At 36.6% G+C, this 11916-nt stretch overlaps 1 protein-coding gene across 4 annotated transcripts; it reads right to left on the bottom strand.

Moving 5' to 3' along the window:
* Positions 1 to 511: 511 nt before the first annotated feature.
* Positions 512 to 11598, bottom strand: LOC101245407 (ATP-dependent RNA helicase DEAH13). 4 transcript variants are annotated; one of them, XM_004231163.5, is made up of 12 exons: positions 11089 to 11598; positions 10899 to 10971; positions 10747 to 10824; positions 10602 to 10651; positions 10451 to 10511; positions 9974 to 10369; positions 9599 to 9844; positions 9237 to 9467; positions 7435 to 7548; positions 5921 to 7156; positions 2968 to 4592; positions 512 to 1010 (listed from the first exon to the last, which is right to left on the bottom strand). In XM_004231163.5, the coding sequence occupies exons 1-11, from the start codon at positions 11130 to 11132 to the stop codon at positions 3096 to 3098; spliced, it is 4026 nt and encodes a 1341-aa protein (XP_004231211.2). In that variant the 5' UTR covers positions 11133 to 11598; the 3' UTR covers positions 512 to 1010; positions 2968 to 3095. The 4 variants fall into 4 exon arrangements, with proteins under 4 accessions (XP_004231211.2, XP_010326955.2, XP_069144279.1 ...); XM_010328653.4 differs by having other exon boundaries at positions 512 to 1026; positions 11089 to 11542; XM_069288178.1 differs by having other exon boundaries at positions 10899 to 10967; positions 11089 to 11472.
* Positions 11599 to 11916: the final 318 nt, after the last annotated feature.

Raw genomic sequence — 11916 nt, 5'->3', positions numbered from 1 at the left:
TGATTTTTGTGAGAAATTTGAAGTCATTTCATTGAAGATTTAGATTAGTTAATTATGATTTAGAAGAACTTGAAAATTTATCTTAATAGTTAACAACTCCTATACATTTAGTAATTTGCTACGGTTAACTAATATGCAAATGAGAGAATATTTTTTAATATTTATGTGTGTTTTCAATAGGATAAAGATGTTTTCCAGAAAATAAGCGGATTTATGTATTAAAAAAGAAACTATCCTACATCTAATAGAAAAGTTATTTACCTTATCATGAAGAAACTTATTTCTCTTCAAAAAAACTAATCATTAAAAAATTGTTTTGTTGAAATGTCACTGTTTCATTTCAACCGATGCAAACACAAAAGTGGGAATTCCCGCCAAAGTAGAAGAAATCGTGCAAGACATAAAAACCATTTAATTTGGTTAGAATTTAGACACCATTGTTGCCTACACGTTAGCTCAAAGGTCGACAGGAAGAAAATGGATGAAGGCTCATAAGAAAAAAGGACAAATATTTCTTAAAAGTACTCGAAATCGACAAGATATATTTCTTTTTTTATAACTAGTTTGAGTACCATATATGTTTCTTATACATAAGAGGACCAAAAATACACATTTTAGTTCGTTAAAGATTAAATATGCTTCACCAAATATTACGAGGACGATCATCATTAACACAAACTACATTTCTATTTTCTAACCGTGCAGTCCCAAGACACTAACTAGATACAGAATGAAGCCTCTTTATCCAAGTATAATACTTTGCGTATGTTCTGTAATAACTATTGAATCTAAAGGCAAAATATTCAATTCTTGTATAAGTTGCGTCCAAACCTGCAGTGTACACGCTCTCTTCCATGTTAGAAGATGAGTGTCTTTGTAGCTTTAGTCTTTGGTTGGATCTTCTTTCTTCATTAGGTCATTGCATCCAAATCGAAAATCAAGTTCCTTGATTCTGAACTTGATACCATCTTCCAACTCCAAAATTTTTAACAGATAATGTAAACTCGCGCCTTCAGAAACAGAAAACTGTAATAAGGAAAAAGTTACCAAAAAGGACTTGTATTGGTAATATACGAGGAACATCTACAAAATTTAATCAAATAAGACCTGAAGTGTTTTCTAAGTGATATTTGATAACTCAACAGGGTTTAGATATGCAATAGCAAATTATTTAAATAGTATTCCCTTAAACAAGCATATACTTTAATCAAAATAAGACTTGAAGCAACGAGAGTTTCACTAACTAGCATAGGAAATTTTCTTGAAAAGAACCCTACTAATAAAATATACAAGCATTGAACTCTGACCATATCACTTCATTGTTAAACTTAAATTTCGGAAAACTAACTATTAAATCAGATACCAGAGCTTTCTAAAAAAGTTGTGATCAAACAAATGAATATACAGTTTTAATCTCAACTCCTGTCCTTTATTATAATATTTCTCAAAGTCAAGGACATCTTTTGTGGAAGTGATGAGTCACTGACTGTATCATATCAAAACCAAAATAACTCCCTGGTCATACCGCCAAGGAAAGAACTTAAATGGAAGTCAAGCCACAGATCCTAAGCTAAAAAGTCTAGCAAAGAACTTAATGAGACACGTTATCCTGGGATAACTTCTTCCCAACCAAAAGACTTAAATTGTCCAAAGCTAAATTGATAGAGCTCTTTCCATGGGACTGGAAACAAGAGACCTGTTTTTTTTTTTCATTTTCTTTAAACAATTAAAAATAGGATTCTACTACAATACACCTGTTTAAGATAATAAACACCATTCAAACAACTGGAACACAGTTTAGCATGTTTGAAAGAACTGCAACAATTACAATGAGAATAAATGATGATCATGGGCAACCCAAGTTCATTACACACTCATTTATTTGTTATTATTTCTACCTTATGAGCCATATAACAGTACAGAGCAAACAAAGGCAGATCTTATATAGATCATACGATAGAGGGTTATATTTGAGCAGAAAGCATCCTGATTTAATAAGAATCCGTCCAAAGACACAAGTTCCCTCACTAGTTTCAAAGCATCCATGATTTTTGCATCTGCCTCTAATATCTTGATGTCAAGAATGTATAGGGGAACTCTTAAACTATGACAAAGATTTCAAAAAGAATTGGCATAGAAAGCATACATTCCTCGTCTAGTAGCACTCAAGCATAACAGAGAATTAATTAAAACCTCACGCATGACCTCTAAGACATTGTTTAAGCCCAATAGGTGCCTGGAATAGGCAGTAACGATCTTTCATTCACAAAATCTAAGATACAAAATGCAAAACTGCAGATTGCAACACATCATGGATTTTTTAAACATGCTTATAAGCCTATGCAATGGCCTTTAGATCTTCATACGATTTTTTTTTTTTTGTCTATGCCTTAATGGAGAACATACAGGCGTGATTTCTGTAATAGTAATAGAAATTCTTGGTCATGAGGTTAAACTAAAAGATCTCAAAGATAATACCAAACACTAAAACAGTTTCAATGATATTCACTTTGTTGTTCGAGTTTAAAAGCAATCGTCTTTCAATAAACTATGAACATGTCCTCATATATCTTCACTTAGCCATCATCCCCAAAATACATTTAAATTCGCCGGTAGGTGGTAACAATACCTAAATTATATGGAAATTATCTTAAACTAGCATTTTATTCCCCAGTTCTTGAAGCAATAGTAGTTCATAGATGAGCAAACTAACTTCAGAGCAATTAAGTTTTCCTAAAGCATGATATCTAAAAGAAACACATAGCATTAATTGACATTATTTCAGTTGGTCCTTACAGGAAATCATAGTATGCAAAAATATTACTCAAAAGAACTGACTAAAATCCCTTTGCCCATAGTGAATGTGAGAAGACAATAATACTTATTGGTCAAACACATGACAATCCAAAACCAAAACATCTAATCACCTGAACAGCAAGGAAAGGGAAGGTAGGAGACTAGCATTACCTCACACTGGCAGAGATATTATGCCTGTGTTTTTGACGAAGCGAGATATTATGCCTGTGTTAACATGTCAACGGAGTTCAGATCATCAAAATAAGCAGATATATATTCTGCAAGGCATTCAATAGTCACTAATCATCGGAAGCTCGTGGTTTCCTTTTCTTTCTCTTGACCTTCTCCGAAAAACGTCTTTTTGGGTCTAAAAGTATTTCAAGTTGCATCTTTGCCCAAAGATCTTCAAAATGCTCATGAAATCCTTCCTGAAACCAATCCAAAATTTCTGGAAACAATTCTTGAGGATTATCATCCCACAACTTCCTTAGCTTGACACAACTATCAATCCCTTTCTTCTTGATCCTCATCTTGTATAAAAGATCGCCAACCCGCTTGAGGCCCAACGCCTCAGGCTTCAAAATGCTAGCTGGTGAGGCTGCCAATAATTTCTGTACAGATTTTAGGCAAGGCAGAACTTTGCCTTCAAGCAAGGAACTAGCAAATACTGCCACCCGGAGGAAATCATCTATGATTGGCAAACCATGCAGAGGGAGCTTCCATAGATGAGGACCAAAAGTTGGACTCACCCAACAGAGGACCTGGTCATTCAGTGGGTCATAATAAGGTTTTGGATCTGAGAGGGGCGCAGAGAAACTGCATAGTGATGGAGCATACTTAATGAGCCAATTCTCTTTCACGCTAGTTGCTCCTTGGATATATGGCCTTTTTGTATGCAGTAGTTCAGTGTAGACTAAATATTGCGGAGCAGATTTAGCAATAGATGACCTTCGATGGAGGAAGACAGTTTCTTTTACCAAGCAAGCCTGATATCGAACTGCATGAACATTCATGTCAGATTCTGATAAGGATGAAACATCCTTAATACGTTTAGCAACCCTGTCAGCCCAGCCAGCACAAATAGCTTGGCCCAGAATCTCCTCCTCCTTCAGTTGAAGAGAGCATTTGTTTGAAGGAATCCTCCAAGCACATTCTACATCTTCCAAAGTACCGTGAGGCCATGAGAAATTTTGCTGTGAGTCACATAGTTTGGAGTTGAAAACAAGATTAATTAGCTGCTTCCTCAACTTAGACATTTCCTCCATTGTTTTAAAATGTAACGTGTTGTCTTTGGAGAATTCCAGTGGTTGACCAGAAAGTTCAAAACATTGCAGAGCATATGCCACGGACAAAACATCACTTGTGGGGTTCGAAAATTTTGCACGAGACACTCTAGCAGTTTCTTTCAGCTTTTTTATCCTCATTCTCTCCTCTTTCCCTAAGTATCTCTCAGTTTCTGCTGATCCTGGTTTTTCATCCTGCTTCAAGCCATCTAGATCTTTATTCTTCCCTTCAAACTCCATAAGGAAAGGATTCGACAAGCTCAAAGCTGCAGCTGCTGCAGCTGCATAAGCCAAGACTGTGTTTGCGCGGGAATAATCTTTCATCTTTTGCATAATTTGGATTACTGTAAGGAGCATACGGGAGTGGCGAGGACTCATCGGATATTGTGCCATGGCCTTACCTAGAGGTGTCAGCCTTCCATTGCTATCAAGTGCTTCAAGAACCTTTAAGCAACGCTCTGCTTCTACTAAGGCAGTTGGCTCAGGAGGAGTCGGGAAAGGGAAGTTAGCAACCTGAAATAACCATGGATACATATCAATGATGGTAGTCCATAAATACTAAGAAGAATAACATAAAGAATCATCTAGAAGAGAAATCATCAACCTGCTTGAGATAAGCAAGTAAAATGACCAATGAGTAATTTTATTCCTTTTTGATGGTGATGGGGTTAAAAATGTCGACCATCCAACAGTTTTTTAATCTATGATTTATTGATTTTTGGGCCGGGGCTGGGAGGGAGGAAGGGAGAACCTGACTGCCTGACAGTAGTTAGAAAGCTTAGAGAACTCCTCAAAGGACTACTTCTCACTCTGTTTTTGGAACCCACAAGATCGTTTCCAGCCTACGGGATCCTTGAGGGGGTAGAGAGACTGTTGCTGATAGACCTTTGGTTCGGGAATTGAGGGCAATATTACATTATAATAAAAAATAAGAAGGATGAAGAGAACAAAAAGTTCCATTACTTATCAAGACAATCATATGAAATGACAACTATTGACTAAATCGTAATATAAGCATATGCTTTTACTGTAACATGATTCAGATTAGTCCAATTACACCAAACCAGGTCTACATTTTCCAATAACCCCAATAAAATTGACCGTCAACAAATAGCTGAAAATATGAACAATGCCATTCCACAAAAATGCGCACATCTACATTGAAAAAGACGCAACATGTTTCTCTACACACAAAAAAAAGAAAAAACAGAGGAACTAGTATTGTGCTCCATAAAATCCACTAATAAAACTTATCCAGAAAATGGACACCTTTGACAGAATTCACAGTAACACCAAGATAAGAGGCACTATCCCATCACAATACATGCCAATTGAATGAAAAGGAGGAAAATGCTCACACCGATCTTAGCTTATATAAAGTATCACAAAAACTCAATGTCTCACTACACGAGTACTTATCCTAAGCAGACCATTATTTTAAGGTACTATCAAACAATCACAATAATTCAGACTTTCGAACAAATTTAAGATGGTGTAAATCACTTGTTCAGTAGTAAAATTACTTACTGGAAGTCACAGCTACGAAAAAGAATCAATTCAGACAAAGCTTAAAAAATCTGGACTTCACATTCTGTATTCCTATAACCTAACAAAGGTACTAAAGAAGCATTATAAAGTTGATAACAAAATGTGATAGGAGGAAGGATATACACAACCTATTTAAAAATTTGACGTGAACAATTGGTGCATTAAGAATTTTAGGGGGAGAAAATTAAATTCAGGAAATGCTGGTGTGTTTGGCAAATACTCAAAATAATTAACACTTTTAACCAAGTGATGGAACATATAGGATAATAGCCTATTTAAAACAAGATACTTGCCTTATCAATATGCATGGACTTCAGAAGTAGGACAACACCATCAACTGGTACTTTCAATATTTCTGCATTTGAGAAGTCAAAGAACATGTCATTGAAGACTGCAGAAGAATAAAGCCGATAACAGTGCCCAGGACCTGTTCTTCCTGCCCTTCCTGCACGCTGAGAAGCTGAAGCCTTACTTATAAATTGTATTTCATATCCTTCCATACCGTTAGAAGAGTTGTAGTTTTTGACCTTTTCTCTGCCTGTATCAACCACATATTTAATACCAGGAATGGTCAATGAGGTTTCAGCCACATTAGTGGCAACAACAACAAGGCGTTCTCCTTCCTTGACCTCTTCAAACACACGAAGCTGTGCGGATGCCGGAAGCATAGCATAAAGAGGTAGAACACACATTGGACCAGCACAAGTCCCGTTAGCCCCGATTCTAACCTTGCTTAACAGAGGTTCAGATTCATTTGAGGTCATCCCTTCTTCAGTGATAGGAACAAGTTCCTTTCCGCCGGAATCAGGCTCTGACATTTTTTTACCGGCCAAAGCTTCAAAAGCAGCTTTCAGTGATCTTAGGCTTCCCTCCTCACCTAAGACATCTAACTTACCATCAGAGCTTGGAGACTTCTGGTTTAGCAGCCCTGCATCATCATCACTATAAATATCCAAATCACTATCATCTGCTGAATCATACGAAATATCTGAGTCATCTTCATAAGATTCCCCATGATCCTCATCATAGGAATTGAAGCGTTCAGTTATCTCATTTAAAGAACTCCTTTCAACATCAAATGCCTCACTTATCTCCCTGTCAACCTTCTCCCTGATAGTATTCCCTTCAGATGCCAAAGATAGCTCACTATGATCTTTTGAAGCTCTATCAACTATCTCCTTAGAAGCTTTGCGCAGCTTTTGACACAAGTATTCAACTTCCCTTTGCCCTGTCACAAATACAAGTATACCACCAGGTGGCAATCTTTTGTGAATTGACAATATTTTTTTATATGCTTGGCCAACATAGTCCACCATCTCAGTTCTCTTCGAGAAATGAATAGTTACTGGGTATTGGCGAGTAGGGACTTCAATTACAGGGGGAGGATCACGGAAAATTTTTCTGCCAGATATAAAGTCCTCAACTCGAAGTGTAGCACTCATCAGCACAAGTTTCAGTGGATAAACTCTCTCTTCAGGGATTATTGTTTGTCCCGAAAGAAGCTTCTTCTGTTGCTCCTCATATTCTTTCTACAGAAAAAAACATGCACAATAGAAGTCATATTAGTAACAAACTGTAGGATAGTGGGCTTAGTCAGCCCAACATAGGTTGTTAACCAAAAAGGAGAAGTCCCCTGAAGCGGTTGAGGGGTAGCAAGAAGATGCATTGGCTGATAACATATCCATAAAGGGAGATAGAGAGAGCAGGAGAGGAACAAAGAGAACAAGAGTTCTTAGATTAACCACTAATATTTTTAAAATAATGAAATGGCAACCGACAGCATGGAGACAGCAAGCAATTTTCTCACCTGACGCTCTCTTATTATACGTGAAAGCATACCGATTAGTATATCGGTGTTCAAGCTCCTCTCGTGAGCCTCGTCCAAGATTAAGATCGAGTAACGCCTTAAAAGAAAATCATTCTGCATAAAAGGTGGATGGTAGGTATAAAATATCATCATAAGAAGACTATGAACTTGCTTAACTACATGAAAATTCAAGAGAACTAACAGCATGGAACTCAAATTGCTCAAAGGATATTGTAAGAAGACCGCAACAACTAAATCTTTGCAGTTGCATCACTTTTTAGTTTTCCGTTATTGCATAATATATCATCGGAGTCTGGCCTTCAAAGACAACCCTAACAAGCCAGTTTCTAAGACAAGTAAGATGAGTAATCAATCTGGTATTGCTACAAATAACAAATTATGGCCCTTCATTCTCTGACTCTCTAATAAACAAATAGAGATAACCCTAAAAGTCCAATCCATTGGACACAGCCTTTTTAAATAATAATTTTAAAAGAAGTCTGTACAACTTCAAAAGAATCAATCTTTATGAATCAAACATCATGAAAATAAAGGGTGCAGCCTCTTTGAGTGAAGAAGAGAAAGGCCTTGCGCATATACTCTTGATCCATGTTTGCAACCCTATGCTAATCATTGTTTCATTTCACCTATTGTTTGTCCTAACTCCATAAAGCTAAGAGCATATCCCAAAATTCATAAAACTATCTACCTGTCAAAAAAGTAATCCCAACATATACCAGTTTATGCAATTAGAATTTTTAACTCATATCTGAAAAACAAGGTCGACAATGTGTGCAGTTAATATTTGATGCTCACAAAGCACAAATTGACAGAGAACAAAGAAAATCAGATTCAAGCATCCACAATGGACAAAATGGAGCATGAATTGAATATCTCATGTACCGTGACATTGCCCAATCCAACCAAGTAGCTTCACTCAGGAGACACCGAATACAATTGGAACCTTAATCCTTTCCTTCTAATGACACAGAAAGGATATTTTCATGCATATAAGAACTTACTGTTTATAGGACAGCATGAAGGAGTAGTTGAGATTTGGTTTTATGTCCTTCTTTGTTCAAACAAACATTAAATTATTTCAAAGTGTACATGTAAGTTTCTTTCAACATTATTCGACTTAATGTGCAAATTGCAAAAATGCCTAAGTGTGCCTAATCAATATCCTCAAAAAGACTTTTTGTCCCAAAAATATATAAATATTTTGTAATGAGATCTCACAACCTGCAGCACAATAATCATCTTACGGCAGAAGGTTAAAAACAAGACCAGTGGGATTATAGTTGCATCCACAAACACGGTCTGAACTGCACCCCAGTTTTAAAATTGATCCCGCTTCTGAACTTTGCTTGGCCATTAACATGGTTACCAATGTTTTTTCATGTTATCTCAACAATCAAAGGAGACACTCACATAAAAAATAACTTCTAAGCAGAAGCCCATAGGACTAAGATTTTCCATTATTTGATAAAAAATGGATCTGAATCGAGTGGAATGGAGATAGCGGATATAGCCAACTCCAGCTAGTTAGAAATGAAGGCATAGTTGATTGATTGAAACGTCTCTGTGGCTTCTTGAAAAGTAAAATTTATGAGGTTTTGATTCTTCCACTATTTACTGTATTGCCCTAATTTTTTCTTAAAGATTTAGCACTGAAATGGTTTGCACCCCTTTATAGGGTTGGAGACAATATGTGCAAAAGGATGATATGAGGACACAATACACAACACTTAAAAGGTAAGAAAGAAGATTAAGTTCACCTAAAACTAATACTGAAATCTTACCTGCAGTTCGCGAAGCAAAATTCCATCAGTCATGAACTTTATGGAACAATTGTCTCCTATCCTCCTGTCATGTCTAACTTGAAAACCAACCTCTTTGCCAAGATGAACACCAAGCTCAAATGCCACTCGCTTGGCAGTTGCAAGTACCGCAACACGGCGTGGTTGAGTCACACCAATAATACCACCACAAGCATTGGAATGATTTGAACCATAGCCAGCTTCATAAAGGAACTGAAAGATCCCAAACAAAAAGCAAGAGATAAAACCAGTAAAATAAAACTGGAAATTTAGGAAGAACAAAATACAAATCATTATCACCAATGGAAGGAAAAAGAAGCATATAGAACAACAGAATATCTAACCTGTGGCACTTGGGTTGTCTTACCACAACCAGTCTCACCACAAACTATTACACAAGTGTTGTCATTTATGGCTTCCATTATCTCCTGCTCCATCATGACTATCGGCAGATTGCTCCTGTTATTTTCAACCTCCTTTGGTCTTGAAACATGCACCACAACTGGAGTTGTTAAATCTCTTTCAGAACTACAGTTAGCTGAGTTGGTACTATTGCTCAGGATGGCATTTTGAACAGCTTTGGCACCATCCTGCTCGATATGAAGAGACAACACAGAACACAGATGACATGCATATGAGAGAGCCTTAATGAAAATTAGGTACTGTATCCATGATTACCACAAATTAAAAGGATGCATAAACAGAGAGTTAAGCAATACCGTTGATTTCCTCCTTCCCTCATTATGACAATCATGAACAGAAAGGTGATTTTGCAGATAATCTGACTTTAAGCATTCTGCAGTTCTATCCTCTTTTTGCTTACTTGGCACAGAAGCATCTCTATCGCATACTAAAAGTTTGCTATGGCAAGCCAACTCCTGAGAAGACCCTGGTGTAATGGGTGCATCACTTGGAACACCACCTTCTCCTATGGAGGACTGCAAAAGGTGGCCATTGACTATTGGACTAAGCTGCATTTCTTCAGAATCATACAAGACCTCACTAGATAGGTCGTCAACAGTCCTCTTCTTGACTGGTCGATCCCTATGTGGCACATCTAGCCCTGCCCTAGAAAACTGTATTTCTCTTCTACGTTTTTCTCGGCTAGTTTCACCCTACCACAGTAGAGGAAATGCTTTTAGAGTTAATGTCTGATCAGTCAGATATAAAGTATAATCGAGATGGAATACACAAACCTGACCCAAGTTCCTTGAAGACCACATAAGTGAATAAACATCATCTTGGATCTGGTGCTTCCTGAAATATGAATTAGTTATCATTCTCAGAAAAAACGTTCTTGAATCCTTAAAAGTGAAAGGTTGTTCAAGTAAATGAGGCAGTTCTTACTTCAAGGTCTTAATGCTTTCTGCTAAAAGTACCGCCTTCTCCTTGTCTTCCTACATTTGTCAAGTCAGCATTAGTTGCTGTCCAAAATATAGATGAAAATTTAAGTACTAAATAAGAGAAAAATGACATTCCTCGACGGATTTACCTCGAGTTTCTTCAACTTTTTTTTCTGCGATTGGCTTAACTTAATACTATTATTCTTAGGCTTAAGCTTTTTGGACACCTGATCAAATATATTGAACAATCAGTTGTCGTCTGCAAAGACTGATTACATGAATTTTGAATATCTATTTATACCTGTTCCTTTTCTTTCTTCTTCTTCTTTTTCTTGTCCGGCAATATAAGTGCATTGCTGTCTTGATCATTCTGGCTATTAAGAGAACAAGAATCAACATATTTTACAGTTAATAAGCACATGAAAGATTCTAAAATTTACATTCTCAACTGAAAAATAGAAACAACAATTGTTTAATGAGAAATTGATTACCTCCAGTTGTCTGTATCGAGGTTCATATTTGCACTAAACTCCATTATCACGACTAAACAAGCAACCACACAGTAATCTCAATGGCAAGGATGGTTCTAGGGTAAGACAGACGAAGCAAGAAAACTTAAAGGGAAAAAATAATTAACTAGAATTAGGCAGAACAAGAAATAGTGAACAACGAGCCCATTTAGAAACTCTAACTCAGGTAGAAATCATAAACAGAGCTCCGCCGGAAGACCTCAAACTCAAAACGGAGTCCGGTCGCTGGTTTTGGGTGTTTAACGGTGGTTTGGAAGGGTGAGTTTATGGAGCTGCTAAAAATTTTGCCCAAGAATTGCGGCGACGGCGGGATACAGGGTACTTTTTTGCAGATTCGGGTGGGTCGGTCCGGTTCGGGTTAATATATGTGGGTATGGTTTTTAAATTGATGGATATTTTCAACCATCATAGTCATAGAGGACCGTCGATGACCTAGGTCTTAAACTTATGGAGCAAATTTGGATAATTTCCGAAGCACATTCAAATTAAATTGTGGCAAAATTAAATTTAATCTATTTAATTTGTTTAAGTTTGAGTAGGACTTGTTTCAATTCAACTTAATTAAGTTGATATGTAACTCAATTTTCTGTTAAAATATTTTTAAAAAAAATTAAAAAATTAATGTCGTGAAATGATCTTACGTCGTTATTATAGCACTATAACTATTCTGAGTAATATCGAGAATAATGTAAAAGATACACAAAATGGAGACTAAGCTGCTACGTCTGCTTGTATCTCTCTTTGCTTTTGTCATATCATTCCATCTCTTCTTTTCTAATTTTGTTGTTC

This window comes from Solanum lycopersicum, chromosome 1 (genome assembly GCF_036512215.1).
Source record: "Solanum lycopersicum chromosome 1, SLM_r2.1".
Classification (NCBI taxonomy): Eukaryota; Viridiplantae; Streptophyta; class Magnoliopsida; order Solanales; family Solanaceae; genus Solanum; species Solanum lycopersicum.
The sequence above is the reverse complement of the archived record's forward strand: the minus strand, read 5'-3'. Positions and strand labels throughout refer to the sequence as shown.

Coding starts and splice junctions, on each gene's coding strand:
- LOC101245407 (XM_004231163.5), bottom strand. CDS start 11,132: ATGGAGTTTAGTGCAAATATGAACCTCGATACAGACAACTGGAG. Junction 10,825..10,898: donor AGAAGAAAGAAAAGGAACAG/GTATAAATAGAT, acceptor ATATTTGATCAG/GTGTCCAAAAAGCTTAAGCC. Junction 7,549..9,236: donor TTTTGCTTCGCGAACTGCAG/GTAAGATTTCAG, acceptor CCTTTTATGCAG/AATGATTTTCTTTTAAGGCG.